Raw genomic sequence first — 22,835 nt, 5'->3', positions numbered from 1 at the left:
ATCAAAACCACCAAAGAGATAGGAAGTGAGATTGGGCAGATTGATCCTTGTCTTAATTAAGGTTAAAGGAGATTGGGTATCTATACTCAGTCAAATTTCTTTCAAAACATTGTTTTCTTTTCATACTTGAACATCCTAAACTTAAAACTTACTGCATTTGAAATAACTCGTACTTTCTTTAGGCAAAATCAATTCTTTCTAAGATATCATGGATACCCTTTCTCAGATGTTTATGTGAGTTTTATCAGGTGTCTGGGGCAGGTTGGGGGGGGTATGTGTTTTTACATAAGAACTATCCTTTTTCCTTACACTGTAGTAAATTCAAGATGGGGGCTGGAAAGGTAACTTACTTGAGTAAACTGAGAATAATATATTTTAAAATGAAAACTGAGAATAATATATTTTAAAATGAAAATTAGGGGCATCTGGGTGGTTCAGTTGTTTAAGCATCAACTTCAGCTCAGGTCATGATCTTGTGGTTCGTGAGTTTGAGCCCTGCATTGGTCTCCACGCTGATCATGCAGAGCCTACTTCGGATTCTCTCTCCCTGTCTCCACCCCTCCCCCACTTGTGCGCGCACTCACGCGCACTGTGTCTCTGTCTCTGTGTCTCTCAAAATGAATAAATAAACTTAAGTTAGCCTTAAATGTTTTATGATATTTTTATACTATATATCTGTATCTCAGCTGTCTTAAAATAAATCCCAGTTGGTAATGTTCTCACTTAATACATTATACATTTCTATAATGTTCCAGCCTTAGTGTTTATTTTATTTTGAGAGAGAGAGAGTGCATGTGCGTGCATGTGGGCACAGAAAAGGGGCAGAGAAAGAAAATTCCAAGCAGCCTCCGTGCTCTCAGTGCAGAGCCTGACGCCAGCAGGGCTCAATCCCACCAACTGTGAGATCATGACTGAGCCAAAATCAAGAATTGGACGCTTAACTGACTGAGCCACCAAGGCACTCCTATAATGTTCCACTTTTAAACTATAACCACTGTTACTGAATTGGGTGTTAAAAAAAAAAAAAAAACATAAAAGGTGGTGGGTTTTATGTTTTAAAGTATATCATTTACCTTTTTCTCTCTTTAGAAACTATACCTCACCTCCCTAAACTGGTTAATAGTGGCATGGAAGATCCATTTGGTGAGTATCACTTAACATTTTTCTTAGTAAATGATGTTTGTGTTTTATCCTCACCTCCATTAAACCTCTGTAAATTAATTTTTTTCATGTTCAGTATGCTGCTCTGTAGCTTAATGGCTCTCAGGCTTTTTGGTCTCAGGATCCCTTTATACTGTAAATATAATTGAAGGCCCAAGAGAGCTTTGTTGGCATGACTTATATTTATTGATATTTACTATGTTATATTTATTGATATTTACTATGTTACTGTGAAATATGTTACTGTTGATATTTACTACGTTATACAAATTTTTAAAATATTGTTTCATTTATAACAGCTTTAATAAATTCATAAGCTTCATAAATAACATTGTTAATGAAAAATAACTCCCAAAACAAGGGGGAAAAAAAAGCAACAAGGGAGGGATTGTTTTACTTTTTTTGCGAGTCTCTTTAATGTCTGACTTAATAGAAGACAACTGGATTCACATAGCTGCTCCTATAGTCTGTTCTGTATCACATACCATGTAGTCTCTGGAAAATTGACTATACAGTTGAGAGATTATGAGAGTGAAAAGGCAAATAACATCTTTGTCTTATTTTTAAAAAATAATTCTAACCTTGCTATTTAGGGGTCCCCAGTGTTTCCTACATTGTACTTTGAGACCTGCTGATCTAGAATGCTACTTACTTCAAATAAAACAAAGAACCATTTGGCAAGTTAAAATAAGAAGTTTAAAATTCTCAATCTTGAATACTTAGGAACTTATGAATTCTTCTGCTTGGTTGGAAGTTTAGTTCTGCTACTATTTCCAAACAAGTGTGCTTTGAAGTTCTTCATTAGTACTTGGCCAGTGAAAGATACCATGGAAGTAATCATAATGGCAAGGATGTTCACTATTTCTAGTGAAGTTTGTATGTATGTGATATTTTATCTAACAACACCATGGTTAAGGGAATGTAAATCTAGATACACAAGGGTTTAGTATCTACCTTTCTGACTAAAAAGTAAGTTACTGTTTTCCTATTGATTCTAATTTCAAAGAGAGATATAGTCTAGGGTATCCATCCCTTCCTCCCCCTAAATCATTTACAGATTAGGAAGACTAGTTAGGAAGAACTTAACAGTTAAAATAGGAGTTTAAAATATGCAAAAAAAAGGGACCAGAGACTGTTTTCCTTAGACTGTTAACCTTAGCATGCTGGAGTAAGATTTTGATTCAGGCATTTTGTGATTCTTTGCTAAATGTGAAGAAATCTGAATCTCCTCTTATGACAATGTAACTTGAAGTATAAGAAAAATATTACCAACTTTATATTCTACTCATGCCCAGTTACCCTAGATGACTGAGATCAGCGCTTAGGCTACTGGTACAAGTAATGAGTAGTTCAGGTTAATAGCTATTGTCTTGCTTTGAGAACTTTGCAAGATCCAAATTTCTTCTGCTTTAAAAAAAAAAAATTTTTTTTTAATGTTTATTTATTTTTGAGAGAGAGAGAGAGACAGAGTGTGAGCGGAGGAGGGGCAGAGAGAGAGAAAGACGCAGAATCCGAAAAGAGGCCCCAAGCTCTGAGCTGTCAGCACAGAGCTGGATGCGGGGCTCGAACTCACAAGCGGTGAGATCATGACCTGAGCCGAAGTCGGACGCTTAACCGACTGAGCCACCCAGGTGCCCCTCTTCTCTCCTTTTAATGTCCGTAACTGCTTTTTTAGGACCTTGGCCCCCTGAAGGGCTCTTACATCAAGTTCATCAACATAATCCTTAGTTTGAACACTAGAGGGCAGTCAGTACTTTAGTGATAAATTTGTAGTTTTATTATTAAGTTAATTCTGGTGGGGATTCCTTATGAACGGTTTAGTAAATCTAGTTGATTTTGGTTGCTTGGTGACAAATCGTATAGAACATGTACATGTGACAAACTAGAGTAACTTTTGACAACTCCAAGAATGTTTACTGGAAACAATTTTTCTCTATAACCCCCTTACCTCACCTAACTTAAGCATAACTTAAATTTAATCGCATCTAATTAATGTGCTTTTGATCACCAACATGAGAAAAAGGAAGGTGGTGTTCTGTGCTAGTGAGATTTTTCCTCTTCTACTTTAAATCTTGGAATCATAACCTGATTAGCATTTATATTCATAATGTGGATTCTAAAGAAAAATGGAATTTTCTTATTTGCTTACAAAACATACATATGATAATGTTTGCTGGGTTATGATCTGCTCCGTGCCATTTGGCAAAGAAAAGAATTCTGAATGTAAAATAAGTGTGTTTCGAAGATGGTAGAGTCCTTATAAGATAGGGTGAGAATTTTGTGATAATTAGGTTAGCTAACAGTTATACAAATGCAATGAAAAAGAATTATTTGTTGTATTCTGAAAACAAAAGTGAGGGATGTTGACCCATCAAGTTACAGTGAGCAGACCTAACGCCTCTGGGACCTTCCCTACGTGGACAGATATTTACACATTTCATTATATAATATTTTAAAATCACCTTTGTTAATACTATCACTGGTCTCACTGTAAAAGTCTTAAATATTGAGAAGTTGTCACACTCACTCTGGATATGTCTTCCAAAATTACCATTCTCTTTTGAAAGCCTGACTTATATCACTGGCAACAAGTACTGTCAGTTTTCTTTGTAGTGATAGGCTCACTTTCATTCAATTTTGAGACAATACCTGTCAAATATCTAAGCTTGAATAATATAGTTTGTCATTCAACCCTTCAAGTAAAAATGGTATTTTATGGAAAAAGAAAAGAAAGAAAGAAAAATACCTGGCTAGTTCAGCTGGCAACTCATTCACACAAGTGCTTTTCCTAAAGGTAACTGTTGTACGTAAGTATATGTTTTAAGCATACTTCCCATTTCCTCATACAGAATAATAGAAGGATATGTACTGAAGGATTTAGTTTTTATTAAAACTAATAACTTTTACTGCTTTATCAAAGACATTCTTAAAATTGACATTGTTCTTCAACTGCAGTAATGTAGTGGTGAAGACCATGAGTTCTATTAACAGTTTGGTGCCACTGCCTTGATTTGTGTTAAGGTATCAGCAGTTTTGCTCACCATTGTTTTTGTACCATCAGGATAAGTGTCAACACCAGAAAAAGGCAAATAATCCTTTAGTATTACTAAGTCTATAGCTGTACCTCTTAGACTGCTGGAAGGATTTCAGGGATCCCCAGGCATCAATGGACCATCCTTTCTTCAGTTTCCTGAGGCTTAAGGAGTCTATTCTATGGAAGAAAAGCAACTTTGGGCAAAGTCAAGACTTGTCCTGGAGGTTGTACTGGGCAGGGCTCCAGTGTGGACCTAGTCTTGGACAGGTGGCAGAAAGACGGTCAGAGGGAGTGGGCAGCTCTGATTTCTTCTAAGTTGACCATGACCCACCTACAGCTTTCAGGACTTGGTTAAAGAACACTTCTCTGGGATGAAACGAGTGTTCTGAGCTCGTTAGGCAGCCAAGTATTTTGAATAGAAATTCATCAGCATTTAGTCAAGATAAACTGAGATATTGTCAAGATAAACGTTGTTATATTGTATTAGTCAAGATAAAAATTGCAGCAGAGATCGTGGTGCTGACAACTTTCAGTCTGTCTCTTGAGTCATACTGTTTCAATCTGGGCAGATGTCTCTCTAGGTGTGGTACACAGCTGTCATCCTGGGTAACCCTGCTCACTTGGGGACTCTGCTTCTCTCCTGTGTTGGCCTTTGTTTAGTAAACCCCATGTCTTCTTCTTTCTTGATTGCCAGTTGCTTCTCAATGCTTGGCTTCCTAGAATAGTTTCCTGATTTTCACCTCTTTTTCCTTTAGTTCTGCCTCCTAGAAGACTTCTTCATCTTTACCTTCAATTAAAATTTTCTTCGCTACTATTATGTTTTGATTTTCTAGGAGATCTTTTTTTTTTTATTCGTGGAATGTTTCTTTCATAGTATTTTTGTTTGTTTCAACAAATTTTCTTTGCCTTGCATAGTTTCTTTTCCCCTAAAGTTCCTTTTCTCTCTTGGTTTTGATCTGTTTTATGTTAGAGTTTTCCTCTGATGTCTCATAATAATTAGCTGTCTGCTTCTGATTAAGAGTGGGAAGCTTTAAATTAGAAGCTTTAAACACCTAGGCTGATTACCTTTGGGCCTTTCTGTAGGGTGAGCTTCTTGTCCCTCTTGTTGAGGAAAATCCCCACACCAGTAGGAGAAGAGTCTTCCTGTCACTGACTAGATTTCCAGATGGTAAGGGGTGAGGGGGATTGGGCAGGGCAGAGGGGTTTGCTCCATTCAGCATTGTTGTGCACATGGTCACCTAATTCCCCTCAGGTTTTAGTACTGTCTTCCCATTGTCAACTGCCTTTTGTGTCCTCAGTTCAAAAACCAGTTGTTTAATCTCTTCCAAGAAGCACACCTCTTGAGGGGCACCCGGGTGGCTCAGTCGGTTGAGCATCCGACCTCAGCTCAGGTCATAATCTCAGTCTGTGAGTTCAAGCCCTGCGTCAGGCTCTATACTGACAGCTCAGAGCCTGGAGCCTGCTTCGGATTCTGTGTCTCCCTCTCTCTCTCTGCCCCTCCCATGCTCATGCTCTGTCTCTCTCTCTCTCTCTCTCTCAAAAATAAATAAACATTAAAAAAAAAATTTAAAAAAAAGAAACAGACCTCTTGAATTCTGCCAGTGTTGGTGTGGGAACAGACATTCAAAGTCATGGAATGGGGAAGGTGATAAAGGAATCAAACAGCTTTTACCCTGATTCTCTTTATTTTATTTCTTTCCCTTTCACCTCCAGTTTCAAAGGGACCTGGTAGAATTCAATGAAAGTATTATTATTGTATATTGATAATTTTTACTGGGGGGGGGGGGGAGTAATGGCTACACTGTACATTCAGTGCGAGAGGAAGGAAGGGTCCAAAAAAGATGTGTATACAGTTTATGCTATGTGATATCTCGTCCCCTACTGCTTTTAAAAATGTCTCATTACTGGGGCGCCTGGGTGGCGCAGTCGGTTAAGCGTCCGACTTCAGCCAGGTCACGATCTCGCGGTCCGTGAGTTCGAGCCCCGCGTCAGGCTCTGGGCTGACGGCTCGGAGCCTGGAGCCTGTTTCCGATTCTGTGTCTCCCTCTCTCTCTGCCCCTCCCCCGTTCATGCTCTGTCTCTCTCTGTCCCAAAAATAAATAAAAAACGTTGAAAAAAAAAAATTTAAAAAAAAAAAAAAGTCTCATTACTGTTTTTGCTTTCTTTCTTTCTCTCTTACCATCTGTTCATGGGTTACCAGCCACTCTCCCCATAGCATGCCAAAAGAAAAGGGATTGAAACTCTGTCATATGAAGCTCCTAAAGGTTTTTTTAGGTAGGAGAGGATCTGTATACTAAATTGCCTTCCCCAAATCTTCTGACATTATTTTTTTTTTTTAATTTTTTTTTTTTTAACGTTTATTTATTTTTGAGACAGAGAGAGACAGAGCATGAACGGGGGAGGGGCAGAGAGAGAGATGGAGACACAGAATCGGAAGCAGGCTCCAGGCTCTGAGCCATCAGCCCAGAGCCTGACGCGGGGCTCGAACTCACGGACCGCGAGATCGTGACCTGAGCCGAAGTCGGACGCTTAACCGACTGAGCCACCCAGGCGCCCCTCTTCTGACATTATTAAGTTTCTGTATACCCTTTCTTATATAGAAGTAAACACAATTTGTTGAAAATATTTCTTTTGGTATGTGCTTGATGAAATAATTATTTAATGAGATAGGTTGTTAGTATGAATCCTAAGTTTGAAATTGGTTGCAAAGGCTTTATTCATATGCATGGTATTCTGGGAACAGTTTTACAAGGTAATATCTGTTTTAGATTAAAATTTGTATCACATTGGGAATATGAGAAGCAGTGTGTTGAAGTAGAACAAAAGCTATATCTAAACAAATAAAATTAATTTATTTTCTCCTCTTCTGTATCTGAATTTATAAAATAACTATTATGTTATAAAGGGATTTTTCCTAGCTATTCAAGGACATTTGTTAAGGAGTCATGCTCACAGCTAATGCACTTAACTTCAAGGTTCATGGGAAAACAGGTTGCTTGGCTGGCTGGGTCAGTGGAGTATGTGACTCTTGATTTTGGGGTTGTAAGTTCAAACCCCACACTGGGTGTAAAGATTGCTAAAGTAAAAAATAAATAAAATCTTGGGGCACCTGGGTGGCTCGGTTGGTTAAGTGTCTGACTTCAGCTCAGGTCATGATCTTGTGGTTTGTGAGTTCGAGCCTGGCATCAGACTCTGCACTGACATCTCAGAGCCTGGAGCCTGCTTATGATTCTGGGTCTCCCTCTGTCTCTTTCTCTGTCCTTCCCCCCACTTGTGCTCTCTATCAAAAGTAAATAAATAAAATAATAATAAATAAATAAAATCTTAAAAAAAAATAGGTCTTCTGGTTGGCTCAGTCAGTTAAGCCTGCGACTCAATCTCAGCTCAGTTCTTGATCTTGAGGTCATGAGTTCAAGCCCTGTGTTGGGCTCCATGCTAGGGGTGAAGCCTACTTAAAAAAAAAAAAAAATCACCAAAGTTCATGGGAAAACATTTTTGTGATGCTGTCATGTCGTTACCACTTGAAGCTCTAAATGTGTTAATAACACATACCCTCCTCCCTCCTCCTTAAGAATGAAGACCAAAATATGAACTTAATTAGTTTTGAGATCCTTAGGGAGTAGGAGATGGATTCCTTTGGAATTAAACTATGCCAAAAATGATATTAGTTCTATTTTTTTTCTGTAGTTTTGAATAGAAAATTTAAAAAGCATTATTATAAATATATATTAAATATCTTCCTTTTCTGATAGGACTGTAAACTTAAGGAGAGCAAGATCTTTCTGTTGTTCCACTACCCAAGAGTAAGCACACAATACATATTTGTATTTCTTACAGTGATTTTAAATTTTCTGCGTAAAGTAGAATAACCAATTATCAGGGAAATAGCACAAAACGCCAGCTTCTGTAAACTTTAATAGCACTGATATCATGTAATTATTTTTTTTTCTGTCTGTACCACAAAAAGATGAGCCATAGTGGAAATGCAAGCCTGAAAAGTAGTAATGCTGACATTCTGGACTATTTCCCATATACTTTCTCTACTTTTCAACCCTTCTGACTACTCTGTGGTCCCTACATCATAACAGGTGTGATGAGTTGACTAAATGTGAAGACTGATTTCCATCTGAATTTACTTCTGCATACTGAGCCCTTATCAATGTGCAATGAACATAGCATAGGCCATGAGTATAAAAATTCAGGGATGCCAGGGTGGCTCAGTGGATTGAGCTTCTGACTCTTGATTTCGGCTTAGGTCATGATCCCAGGGTCATGGGATTTAGCCCTGCATTTTGCTCTGTGCTGAGAGTAGAGCCTACTTAAGATTCTTTCTCTTTCCAGGGCATCTGGGTGGCTCAGTCAGTTGAGCGTCTGACTTTGGCTCAGGTCATGATCTCATGGTCCGTGAGTTCGAGCCCCCCCATCAGACTCTGTGCTGACAGCTCAGAGCCTGGAACCTGTTTCAGATTGTGTCTCCCTCTCTCTCTGCTCCTCCCCTGCTTGCACTCTCTCTCTCAAAAATAAACATTTTAAAAAAAAATTTTTTTAATTCTCTCTCTTTCTCCTCCCCTGCCTCTCCCCTGTGCTAGTACACTCTCTCATATAAAAAATAATTAAAATTAAAATTAAAAGGAAATAATAGGAGAGAAGGATGGCTTTCACTTACCATTTTGTATCTTACTGTATGGTTTGCGTCTTTTAACTATGTACCGATATTACTTTTATTTTTTTTTTTTTAAGATTTGAGAGTGAGAGAGTGTGTGAGTGGGGGAATGGCAGAGAGAGAGAGAGAGAGAGGAAGAGAATCCCAAGCAGTCTCCACACTAATAGTGTAGAACCTGATATAGAGCTCCAACTCACAAATCATGAGATCATGACCTGAGTCGAAATTGAGAGTTGAATGCTTGACCAAGTGAGCCGCCCAGGTGCCCCTGTATTACTTTTATTTTTCAAAACATAAACAAGGATTTTATCTGCATTGTAGTTTTAAGGACATTTTTGTTTCTTCTTTATATTTCTCAGTGTTAAAGTATATAAGACTAATTTTTTAAATATTTATTTATTTACTTATTTATTTAGAAGGAGCCTGCACATGCACACAAGCGGGGAAGGGATAGAAAGAGAGGGAGAGAGAGAATCCCAAGCGGACTGTGCACTGATAGTGCAGAGCTTGACTCTGGCTGGGCTCGATCTCACAAATCGTGAGATCATGATCTGAACCAAAATCATAAGTCGGATGCTTAACTGACTGAGCCACCCAGGCACCCCTATAAAACTAATTTCTTAAAGGAGATAAAAGATAGTAGAAAGGTTTTGTTAACGGGGATTAAATACTATAATGGTCATTTTACATGCACAGTTTAACTGTTGTGCCTAAAATAACCATGTTAACAATGTGGCCTTTTAAAATACAAGACATTTTATTCTTCTCATGAACGAGATTCAGCCTATCCTATCAAACTCCAGCACCATTGACTTGGTCCTCATCCATTCATTTGTTCAGTAAATACTGAGCAAAATCAGCGAGGCAGCATGTCCTAACAATTAAGCCCTTGGCTTTGGAATCAGACAAACTTGAGTTCAGATCCCAGTTCTGCCATTTCTTGGCTATGTCCTTTGGCAATACAGTTACCCTTTGATCTTTAATTTATCTGTAAAATAAGAATATGGATTTTGCCTTTTCCACAAAGTTGCTATAAGAATTAAATGAATTAGGAGCACCTGGGTGGTTCAGTCGGTTAAGTGTCTGACTTTGGCTCAGGTCATGATCTCACAGTTCCTGGGTTCAAGCCCCACATCGGGCTCTGTGCTGACAGTACAGAGCCATCTTAGGCTTCTCTCTCCCTCTCAAGATAATTAAATATACTTAAAAAACTAAAATTATTAGGGGCGCCTGGGTGGCTCAGTCGGTTAAACGTCCAACTTCGGCTCAGGTCATGATCTCGCGGTCTGTGAGTTCGAGCCCCGCGTCGGGCTCTGTGCTGACAGCTCAGAGCCTGGAGCCTGTTTCGGATTCTGTGTCTCCCTCTCTCTCTGACCCTCCCCCATTCATGCTCTGTCTCTCTCTGTCTCAAAAATAAATAAATGTTTAAAAAAAAAAACACTAAAATTATTAAATGAAATAATGCTTGTAATGTTTGTAACATGATGCCAAACACATAGTAAATATATAATAGCTGTAATATCTAAGCCACTAAGGGTATAAACGTGAATAAGACATGGTCCCTGGTTTTTTTTTTGTTTTTAAAGTAATCTCTACTCCCAATGTGGGGCTCAAACTCATGACCCAGTATCAAGAGTCACATGCTCTTCCAGCTGAGCCAACCAAGCACCCCTGGTCCCTGTTCTTATGGAGCTTTCAGTCTGGGTTAAGCAGTTACAAGGTGCTGCTTAGGATCCCGCCCCCCCCCCCCCCCCGACTTCTTTCTTTAACTTATGTCTGGTTAATTGAGATATAATTTACATACAATAAAATTTACCCTTTTTAGGTATATATATATTCCTGTGTTTTTGAAAAACATGTAGGTTGGTATAACCACTACCACAATCAGGATATAGAGTGTTTCACCGCAGAACTTCTTGTGCACCTTTTTAAAAAACGTTTATTTATTTTTGAGAGAGTGTATGCGTGGGGGAGGGGCAGAGAGAGCAAGAGAGAAACCCAAGCAGCCTCTGTGCTGTCCACACAGACTCCAATGCGGGGTTCGAACCCAGGAACCATGAGATCATGACCTGAGCCAGCAGTCTGCGGCCAACCAGCTGCCCCTCCCTGCTTACCTTATTAAATAATCTCAATCTCATCCCTCCACTCTTAGCCCTTGGCAACCACTTAGATCTGAGTTCTGTCCCTTTTTCCATAATGTTATATAAACAGAATAAGATTTACTTTTTTCACTCAGTGATATTCATTTAAGGTTCCTCCATGTCTTTTCATAGCCTGATAGCTCCTTTCTTTTTAGCGCTGTATACTATTCCATTGTTTGAACGTACCACAGTTTATCCATTCATCTACTGAAGGGCCTCTTGGTTGCTTCCAAGTTATGGCAGTTATGAATAAAGCTGCTATAAACGTGTGTGCAGTTCCTGTGTGGACATACATTTTCAGTTATTTAGGTAGATGCCAAGGAGTACAGTTTTTGGAACATACGGTAAAAGTATGTTTAGTTTTGTAAGAAACTGCCAGATTGTGTTCCAAAGTGGCTGTCCTAGTTTGCATTCCCACCAGCAGTGAATGAGCCTTCTTGTTGCCCCACGTCCTCACCATCCTTTAGTGTTGTCCATGTTTTGGATTTTGGTAATTCTAATAGTGGTTTCTCATTATGGCTTTAATATGCAGTTCCCTCAAGACTGAGTAACTTGTCATGTGTTTATGTGCCATCCATATCTTTGGTGAATTATCTATTAAGATTTTTCCCTCTTTTTAAAAATTGACTTATTAATGAGTTGGAAGAATTCTTTACATGGTTCACATGCAAGTTCTTTACGATATATGTGTGATACATGTGTTTTCTCCCAGCCTGTGGCTTGTCTGATTAGCAAGTTTTTAATTTGATGAAATCCAGTTTTTTTCTTTTATGGTTAATGCTCTTTGTCTTCTAAGAAATCTTTGCTTAACCCAGTGTCACAGAGATTTCTCTGTTTTTTCTTCCAGATGGCTTACAGTTCTAGGTTTTCCATTTAGGCCAGTGACTCTTTTTGAATTAGTTTTTGGATATGGTACAAAGCTGAAATGTTCTCTGTTGTCTGCTAAATTACTTTAGCACTTTTGTTGAATACCTGATAACTTGAGCAATTTTCTAGAAAAATATAATTTACCAAAGTGATTGAAGATATAAAAATCCCATATAGACTAATAGTCATGTAAGTAATGTTAAAATGTGTCTAAGCTCAGTGGGTTTAATGGTAATTTCATTCATAGTGTGAAGAAACAAATAATTATAATGCTGTATCAACCACAGGAGAACAGAAAAAAAGATAGAAAAATACACCCATCTATTATAAAGTTAACAAGATCTTGATAACTTGATACTTGATAACTAAAAGCTGACAAAGATAGTACAAAAATAAAAGTGGCATTTCTCTCATCTCAGTGTATATAGTTATAGAGATTTTATAAATTTTTTTTTAAGGTTTTATTTATTTTTGAGACAGAGAGAGACAGAGCATGAACGGGGGAGGGGCAGAGAGAGAGGGAGACACAGAATCGGAAGCAGGCTCCAGGCTCTGAGCCATCAGCCCAGAGCCCGACGCGGGGCTCGAACTCATGGACCGTGAGATCGTGACCCGAGCTGAAGTCGGACGCTCAACCGACTGAGCCACCCAGGCGCCCCTATAGTTATAGAGATTTTATATAAAGTACTTGCAGATTAAATCCAACAAATGATTATTGCATTTTTTTCTGATTACAAAAACCACACATATTTCTTCCAGAAAAACTAGAAAATACAAAGTGACATAAAGAAAAAACTTTTATGCCCAGTGATAACTACTGATCTATTGATACCATTCTGATGTATCTGCTTCCATGATCTTTTCCAGAATTACCTGTATCATTATACATTTTTAGCAAACTGATTTAGAACTGCTTTTTTCCCCATTTGATATGTCACATCTCTCAGTATATTAAAGGAATATGATCAAGAGGATTTCTTTTAGGATCTAAAGATATTGAGGAATCTATAAATAATAACATATTAGTACATCAGAAAACAGGAGGAAAATGATATGCTCATTTCTGGAGATGACAAAAAATTTTTATTTTATTTTTTTTATTTTTATTTTTTTAAAGGATTTTTTTTAAGTTTATTTATTTTGGTGGGGGAGACAGAGTGAGTGTGAGTGGGAGAGGCAGAGAGAGAGGGAGAGAATCTCAAGCAGGCTCCGCATGGTCAGTGTCAAGCCCGACTTGGGGCTCCAACCCATGATCTGAGCCAAAATCAGGAATTGGACGCTTAACTGACTGAGCCACCCAGGTGTTCTGATGACAAATTTTTTTTTTATAAAATTCAACTATTCCAGCTAAAAACTTATATTAAGAATCTGATGATTTATTTTTAAATGAAAAGCACCTACACATTCCTACTAAATTGATTTAAAAATTGGTAACATTAAGACACATTTTATAAAAGTTAGATACAATTTCTTTTGCCCACCTCTGCCGCTCAGTGACAACCCACAGCATGAATGTTGTATATATCCTTTTAGTTCTTTTTTTTTCTATTGCAGTATGTTTACATACAGCTTCAACATAATAAAGAATGACTCTCTGGGGCGCCTGGTTGGCTCAGTTGGTTAAGCTCTGACGTCTGCTCACGTCATGCAGAGCTCCTTCAGATCTTCTGTCTCCCTCTCTCTCTGCCCTACCCCTGCTTGTGCTCTCTCCCTCTCTCTTTCTCAAAAATAAATAAATATTAAAAAAAAAAAAATGGCTCTCTGAATACCACCCTTACCAGTGAGATATTGAAGAAATGTCCACTAGAATAAGAACAAGACAGGAATGCCCACTGTTACCTTATTTAACATTATTTTGGGAGTTCTTAGTGTAGTAAGGCAAACACTAATCAGAAGTTCCAATAATGAAAAAGTTAATTAGATATTTGTTGACCAATAATATTTCCTCTTCATAAAAATACTCCCAAGAGAATCAACTGAAAAAGAGTTCAGTAAAATGGCTGACTAAATGCAAAATAATTGTTCAAAAATGAATCGTTTTAAATGTACATATAATAAATTATGCCAAAAGACTAAAGGAATTAAAAGCCCTTTACATGCACAACCCAAATTATGAGATACCTAGGAATGATTGTAACAAGAAGTCCATAAGCTCTATGATACAACTGGAAATTTGCTATAGAGGAGAGAATAGAGGCATTGTGTCAAGCAATGGGAAAATTAGTGCCATGTATTACTAAATTTACTGTATAGATTTAATGCAGTTCTAATAATTGAAGTTAATTTATTTTTAAATTTTTTTAATGTTTTTTTATTTTATTTTTGAGAGAGAGAGAGAGAGACAGAGCATGAACTGGGGAAGGGCACAGAGAGAGGGAGACACAGAATCTGAAGTAGGCTCCAGGCTCTGAGCTGGTAGCACAGAGCCCGACCTAGGGCTCAAACCCACGAACCACAAGATCATGAAGTTGGACGCTTAACCAACTGAGCCACCCAGGTGCCCCAATTAAAGTTAATTTAATTTATATTTGCTTTTGGTATTTGACAAAGTGTATAAAATATAAGTTAGAAAAAAAGTTAAGTAATTAACTGCCCCTTTTTTGTTGATTTATGACGCTATTGCAGCAAGCTAAGGTTTGTAAGATCTCAAGTATATTTTTGGACTGTGCATTCTGTTCTATTGAACCACCTGTCGATTTTTACACCAGTTGTACATTGTTTGTTATTATTATCTTTTCTTAAGTAGGCTTCATGGCCCAGCGCAGAGCCCAGCACGGGGCTTGAACTCATGACCCTGAGATCAAGACCTGCGCTGAGATCAAAAGTTGGACACTTAACCTTAAGACTGAGCCACCCATGCACCTCCTTATTATTATTATAGTCTTATATTTTAAGGTCTAAAACAATACCCTTCATTATTCTACTTTTTCAAACTTTTCTTGGTTATTTACCTAGAGAAATAACTCTGATAAAGAACAATGCACACAGCACAGTGTTTATGGCATATTCCCATTTAAAAGTGTATAATTTTTATTAAACAAAAAAGTCTTTTAAAGTTTTTGAAATTTTTATGTTTTTCTATTAAGTGATAAGTAAATATCTTTAATTTAAAAAATGTTTCCTCAGCTTTGTTTCAAATTCACATTATGGTCAATGGGATTTAAAAGTTGATAATGAGACTAGTATAAATATTTTCCATTAGGCAGGAAACCATTAATTTCAAAACAACATCAGTGGTTATCTTCTTGTGCCTGTTCAGAGTTCTGTCATGTTAAAAATGACCTTTTGTGGAGCGCCTGGCTGGCTCAGTCATTAAAGCATGTGACTCTTAATCTTGGTCGTGAGTTTGAGCCTCACATTGGAGGCAGAGTTTACTTTAAAGAAATGACCTTTCATGGTAGAGCTTTGCCTTGACTCAAAAGACACCGTTTTTACAAGATTATTATTTGAAACATCAGTGGAGTCCAGAATACGTGTGTGCACGCACACACACACACACACACACACCCATAATGGAAGGTTTCATTAAAAGAAGGTGATAGCAGTATAATAATGGATTATTTGTGAAATGGTGCTGATGGTCTTCAGTTCCTTATTGAAGATTGTTTTGGTTTTTCCTCATCAAATCAGTGTTTTTCTGTTGGTAGCCAGAATGACATTAGGTCAAACTGTAGTCTGTAGCTACAGCTTTCCTTTTTTTCCACTGCATAAAAAGATTAAATACTACAAAAAACAAAAAACAAAAAAACAATGATAATAACTGCATTTCTCTTGACTATTTAAATATTTTTAAATTTCTTTTGATGATTCTTTATCTTCTGTTTTTCTTCTTTGATCTCCCCCCAGATAATTTAAATGCTATAAAACAGGTGGGTCTGGCTGCTTTATTTTGTCCATTTTCTCCCAGAGGTCAGTCTTTCCCCTTTTCAGCTTAGAGCTCAATAATCAAAGGGCTTGAATAGCAAGAACCCTTAAGAATCATGTCTTAACTAATGAAAGAAAGAAGTGGCACTCAGGTGGAGCTTTGCCAGTACTAAAGGTGTGTGCTTGTTTAGTTCTGGTTTTAATCTCATAGTACATCCAAGGCCAATGGCTTAACGTTGGTTACAATGAAGTTCAGGTAGTTTTGCTTGATAATTTATTTTCGTACTCAGTGTATACTCACTCCAACCAAAAGGTGAAAAGGTGGATGAAGATGATTGGCTGGCAGACTGATTCATTAATTCATTCAATAAATTTTGTTGGTACACTGCCCTAGTTGCCATGAAGGGAGAAAATAAGATACAGTTTCAGCTCTCAAAGAGGAAATTAAGAACTGTCAATGTGAGGCAGAGTGAATAAATGTTTTTATACATATGAAAAGAGTTGCATTATTGGAATTTCATGCCATGTTATTGAGCATGACTTGTACTTATGGAAATTATTAAAACCAAATTTGCTTGTATAGATACATATTTCCTTTCTTATCTCTGCATTCTTTGAACAGCTTAGTGGTGATTTCTTTAAGGAGAGTTTTTTTTATTGTATTTGTCTTGTATCAAGAGAATTTGGAGAACATGGGGAAATAGGAAAATCTAGGGGCTTCCTAATTACCTAATAACCTTAAAGATACAGACACACAGTATATGATGATGAAACATACTGTTTTATATGGCTAATAATGCCCCCGGTGTGGGTTAAAGGTGCTTCTCATGAAACACTGGGGCTGGGGTATTTTTGTTATAGGTTTAGTTTGAGGAGTGGTAGAAATGTCTCTGACCCAAATAGCCAACCTCTCTTGATTTTAGACCTTTCATTCATTTTCTAAGAATTTCCTTTATTTATTTTTTTTAACTTTAAAAACAAATTTTTTTTTAACGTTTATTTATTTTTGAGACAGAGAGAGACAGAGCATGAACAGGGGAGGGGCAGAGAGAGAGGGAGACACAGAATCTGAAACAGGCTCCAGGCTGTGAGCTGTCAGCACAGAGCCCGACGCGGGGCTCGAACTCACGGACCGTGAGATCATGACCTGAGCCGAAGTTGGATGCTTAACCGACCGAGGCACCCAGGCGCCCCTAAGAATTTCCTTTAAAGATTGGTTTTATGATAGGAAGCATCATTCTTGGTGATGGTCATACTGGAAATTCAGGGATGGGCTAAGAGAACAACTATTTTTTTAATTTTAACATTGTCATTTTGGACAATTTGTATAACTGCTCTGTGCCTGAATTTTACTTTTGTTACAGTAATACCTCCAACAGTGTTTCTAAGGTTAAAAATAAGTTGTGTGAATTCAACTTATATTTAGGTATACAGTATATTAGTAGGAGTAGAGATTCACGTCCAGAGTACTTAGATATGAGCCCCAATTTTGCCATTTGTCGGCTTTGACCTCACTGGACAAGTTTACCCCTGTGTGACTCATCTGTTAAGTAGGATAATAAATGGAATCCTTTTGATGTCCTTGTTGTGAGAATTAGATTAACACATGTAGAACACTTAGAATAGTCCCTGGAGTTATAGGCTCAGTTAGTGTTAGCTTATTCATAGAAAACGAGGGGAAAGAATGCATGGGAAATTGAACTATTGAACTTAGTTTATTCTTTCTAAGATTTAGCTCTTTTTCATCAGCTCTTTTGTTAAAGATGTTCATATGTAACAAAATAGATATTTAGTATTATTTTATCTCTTGTGTTCTGATTTTTCTGGTAGAAACGTTATCATTTAATGAAATGATTGGGAAACAAGAATGAAGGGGAGAAAAAGCAATGAAACTGCTTTTTGGGAAACAAGAATTTCCAAAAATTGGGAAACAAGAATGAAGGGGAGAAAAGAAATCACCTTTGAGTGATTAAAAACTGGTGGTGCTAGTTTAATCCTCGTAACCGTTTCTCCTAGAAACTAGAAGAAAAGCAGAGCTGGGTTTTTTTTCAATCACTTTTTTTATAAATCTAAAACCAACTATAATTCAAAGATTGTGTTGCTGTAAGCATAGATGGCAGTGAATTTGTAATAACATTTAATCTGTAGCTTTCAAGATAATCTCAATTATGCCTGTCTTTTTCTTTCCTTTTTGTCATGAAATTGTTAAGTGACTTATTCTAAGTTCATTACCTACCAGCCTAGCACTTTCCCCAACTTAAATACTTCATAACCTGAAAAGGATATTTGCAGTCTAGTGAAAGATCCTGTTCTCCCTTTGCCTGTCTCCATTGTTTTCAAATATTTATTGAATGCCTACTATGTGCTGAGCAGTATGTTACTTGCTGAGGATATATGTAGGAGAGACAAGTAAGTAAATAGATAATTAGAACAAAAGTGATGTGTACCCCTGTATGTAGAGGTATACTCAGGGTGACTTGGGAGCACAGAAGAGGTATACCTGGTTCAGTCTTAAGTGTCAAAAGGTAGATGTTCAAAGGCGGCTTCAAGGAGGAAGTGACACATAAACGAATTTGAAGGAGCAGGACTTAGCCAGATGAGGGGATGTGGGGAGGGAGACGACTTTCCAGGTAGCTGGAACAGCAGATGCCTCAGTAGATAGACCCGGGAGAGCACGTCATAGTTCAGGAACTCCATGAGGTGCAGCAGGACTGAAGACTAGTCCCAGGACTGAAGACAAGTAAGTACGGGAGAGGAGGTAGAGAAGAGGCTCGTTAGAAAGGTAGGCTTAGATCAGGGCTTGAAAGATTTTTTTTGTGAGCCGTGAAGAACACTGTTAAATCTGTGCTGTTGTAAACATCACTGCGGCCCCACTGTTGAGGATAGATTAGAGAGGAATCAAACTGGAAGCAGGAAGGAGTAAACTATTACTGCCCCAGGCACACAGAGGAGGATGTCAAAACTGAAAGCTATACTCCACAAACAGACTATGTCAGACTGGGGAGATTTCTAAAATTGTTTAAAGATACAGAAGACTTTTTGCCCCAAGTGAATGAATCTCAGAAGAGTTCTTTCAGCCCTTTATCTTTTTTATTTTCCTTCACTACAACTCAGCACAACAAACTGGTTGTCAGCTCCTCCCTGGATTTTAGGACAGGTGGTATCCTGAAGGCCCTTGGTGCATAGGCCCGGCAACCAGATGAGTGTTAGTACAGTGTTTAACACCTAACTGGATACTGTGTAATTTCGGGCTTTTTCAGTAAAAGAAATTATTTTTAGGCTGAAAACACAGTAATCAAATTTGCATCTTGAAAGATTTTATTTGGTGATTACATTTTTACAGCCTCATCAGTACTAATAAGGATTATCTTTTCCAAAAAGTTAGACTAGAATTAGGCTAGTTGCTTTAGTATAGACAGGTGAGCAAAATCACACAATTGTCCGTATTTTTTCTGACGTCACCAGATTGTTGTCCTAAAGTGTTAATGTGTTTCACTGTTCCTTTTTTTTTTTTTTTTCCTAATGACAGACAGGGAGCAGGGGAGAGGGGCAGAGGGTAAGAGAGAGGATCTTAAGTGGACCCCATGTTCAGCACGGAGCCCAGTGCAGGGCTCAGTCCATGACCCTGGGATCATGACCTGAGCCAAAATCACCAGTCGGATGCTTAACCGACTGATCCACCCAAGTACCCCTTTTTATTTTGAAGATTATATTTTTAAGTAATCTCCACACCCAACATGGGGCTTGAACTCACAACCCCAAGACCAAGAGTTGCATGCTCTACTGACTGAGTCAGCCAGGTGCCCCATGTTACTTTTTTTTTTTTTTAAATTTTATTTTTTATTTTTAAAAATTTGTATCCAAATTAGTTAGCATATAGTGCAACAGTTATTTCAGGAGTAGATTCCTTAGTGCCCCTTACCCATTTAGCCCATCCCCCCTCCCACAACCCCTCCAGTAACCCTCAGTTTGTTCTCCATATTTATGAGTCTCTTCTGTTTTGATCCCCTCCCTGTTTTTATATTCTTTTTGTTTCCCTTCCCTTATGTTCATCTGTTTTGTCTCTTAAAGTCCTCATATGAGTCAAATCATGATTTTTGTCTTTCTCTAATTTCACTTAGCATAACACCCTCCAGTTCCATCCACGTAGTCGCAAATGGCAAGATTTCATTCTTTTTGATTGCTGAGTATATATACACACACACAATAGAGTATTATGTGTATAGAGTGTGTATATATATATATATATACACACAGAGTGTGTGTGTGTGTGTGTGTGTGTGTGTGTATATACACACACACACACACACACACACACACACACCACATTTATCCATTCATCCATCGATGGACATTTGGGCTCTTTTCATACTTTGGCTATTGTTGATAGTGCTGCTATAAACATGGGGGTGCATGTGTCCCTTCGAAACAGCACACCCGTGTCCCGTGGATAAATGCCTAGTAGTGCAATTGCTGGTTCGTAGGGTAGTTCTATTTTTAGGTTTTTGAGGAACCTCCATACTGTTTTCCAGAGTGGCTGCACCAGCTTGCATTCCCACCATGTTACTTTTTTTAAAACAAGATTTAGAAGGACAGTTTTGTATAATCCAGAACATAATGTTTCTTTGAATTTGAATTTAGAAATTATATGCATAGCTTTTTTTTTTTTTTTTTTTTTTTTTTTTTTGCCCCTGTGCTTCATCTCCCAGAATTTGTGATTGTGAAAGATTGAGGGTTTTGAGGGAAGAGAATGCTACAAAAGAGGTGGATACTTCATACATGGAAATCAAAGAATAAAGTTCATTTGAGTTAATAGCTGGAGTAAGTTTTATAGAAACACCACTGATATAATCATCCTTGGTTCCTATTACAGGAATTACTGTTGACTCATGGGGTAACCAGGTGTTCATTACTCAGAATTTTTATTTAGTAGACGACAAACCCTTTATTCTCCTACACGTTTTAAAAAAGAATGTTTAAGGAGATTCCTTGTTAGACATTTTTGAATAACTACTACAAACATTGTAGCTATTATCCGACATTGATTGTATTCTTACTGAATATGTGGCTCAGAATATTCCTTGGTAATGTTTAGATTTCTTTCTCACTTAAAGGGTTGAGGGCCAGATGAGTTAGAGTTATGAAAGAGAAGGAAGGAAGGAGAGAACTGGCAGTGGCTAATAGTCATCTCTGAGTCATCAGCAGTGAATGCCACTTTACTGGGGAACATTTAACTCGTTTCAAAACCCTGGGATGGGCAGCCGTTTGATTTCTGACTGGTTAGTTTCTACACATCATTGATACCTTGTGGTTTCTTAACAGAGGCCACTAGGGACTTAGTTTTTGTGAATATCATGTTTTATAAAGTACTTTTTTTCTTTAAAACTCCTCAGTCACTTTCACTGTAACTCATAAAATCTATCTTCAGCGCATGAAAAAGTACTGTTTGGAGAAATAGAAATAATAAATGGATGGCCAATAAGATAGAGGTTGTTAATTTTCTTTAAAAAATTTTTTTTATTTTCTTTATTTCTGAGAGGCAGAGAGAGACAGAGCGCGTGTGGGGGAGGGGCAGAGAGAGAGGGAGACACAGAATCCGAAGCAGGCTCCCCGGCTCTGAGCTGTCAGCACAGAGCCCGATGAGGGGCCCGAACTCAGGAACCGTGAGATCATGACCTGAGCCGAAGTCAGTCGCTCAACCGGCTGAGCCACCCTGGTGCCCCGAGGTTGTTAATTTTCAATTGATAACAAATGGATATAATTCTTAGTAAATCTTTAAAATAAAGCCATTCTTGGGATGCCTGGATGGCTCAGTCAGTTAAGCATCCAACTCTTGATTTTGGCTCAGGTCATGATCTCACAGTTCATGGGATTGAGCCCTGCGTTGGGCTCTGTGCCAACAGCAGGAAACCTGCTTGGCATTCTCCCTCTCTCTCTCTCTCTCTCTCTCTCTCTCTCTGACCCTCTCCGCCCCTCTCCTGCTTGTATGTGTGCTCGCTCTCAAAATAAGTAAATATTTTAAAAAATTTTTAAATCATTCCCCTTCCTTAAACTTTGAATTAGTATTAATAGTCAAAGACTTTAACTGAGTATTACTAGAAAAAGAAGTAGTAATTCAGTTACTAAAGGAAGAGTGTTATGGGCACCTGGGTGGCTCAGTCGGTTGAGTGTCTGACTTTGGCTCACGTCATGATCTCACGGTTTGTGGGTTCGAGCCCTGCGTCAGGCTCTGTGCTGACAGCTCAGAGCTTGGAGCCTGCTTCAGATTGTATCTCCCTCTCTCTGCTCCTCCCCCACTCATGCTTTGTCTCTCTCGCTTTCTCAAAAATAAAATAAACATTAAAAAAAAGAGAGTGTTAATAGCTTAGTAGTTAGTGCTGTATAAAAAGAAACTTTTTTTTTTCTTAAACTTGTCAGGGTTCCCTCATAGTATAGTGCCTTTAGTAGGTTAATGCCTTGGAAGATTGACACCACACACTGAAAGGTACAGTTAGTGCTGTTTTGTTATTACTAAAAGACTTTAGTGGACTTGAAAAAGCCTTCAGGTGCATTATGTCCAATAGAACTTCCTGCAGTGATGGAAATGTTCTGTATCTGCACCATCCATCGTGGTAGCCATGTGTGGCTATTGGGCATCTGAAATTTGGCCAGTACAAATGAAAAACTGAATTGCAAATTGTATATAATATAAACAGATTGAATATAAATTTAAATAATCATATGCAGCTAGTGACCATAGTATTAGACAGTCCATCTGTAGATATTTGAGAACTGAATAGCATATTTGATAACTGTTAGTTCAGTGACCAATCATTAAAATATACTCCAGAGTAAGCAGTATTCATTTGTAGTACCTTTGAAAGTGTCGCCTTTTATTTTGCTTCTCTTAGAACTGATGGAACTATAGTATAGGCATACCTCAGAGATACTGTGGGTTCAGTTCCAGACCACTGCAGTAAAGCAGATTTTGCAATAAAGCAAGCCAAATGAATGTTTGCCAGTGCATGTAAAAGTTATGTTTATACTATATTGCAGTTTACTAAGTGCACAATAGCATTATGTTTTAAAAAATCCATGTACACACCTTATTTTAAAAATACTTAAA

At 37.9% G+C, this 22,835-nt stretch overlaps 1 protein-coding gene across 11 annotated transcripts in view; it reads left to right on the top strand.

Moving 5' to 3' along the window:
* The window catches only part of PHACTR4 (phosphatase and actin regulator 4), a 100,436-nt gene that overhangs the window by 24,548 nt on the left and 53,053 nt on the right, over positions 1–22,835 (top strand). For all 11 annotated transcript variants that reach the window (XM_060624727.3, XM_060624720.3, XM_060624717.3 and 8 more), the window contains one exon: positions 1,090–1,143. Coding sequence is in view for 9 of the 11 variants with exons in the window: in XM_060624720.3 (XP_060480703.2) it covers positions 1,128–1,143 (16 nt within the window). In the remaining 2 variants the exon portion in view is untranslated. The remainder of the gene's footprint in view (positions 1–1,089; positions 1,144–22,835) is intronic.

Source organism: Panthera onca, chromosome C1 (assembly GCF_046562875.1).
Source record: "Panthera onca isolate mPanOnc1 chromosome C1, mPanOnc1 haplotype 2, whole genome shotgun sequence".
NCBI classification, from domain to species: Eukaryota; Metazoa; Chordata; class Mammalia; order Carnivora; family Felidae; genus Panthera; species Panthera onca.
The sequence above is the reverse complement of the archived record's forward strand: the minus strand, read 5'-3'. Positions and strand labels throughout refer to the sequence as shown.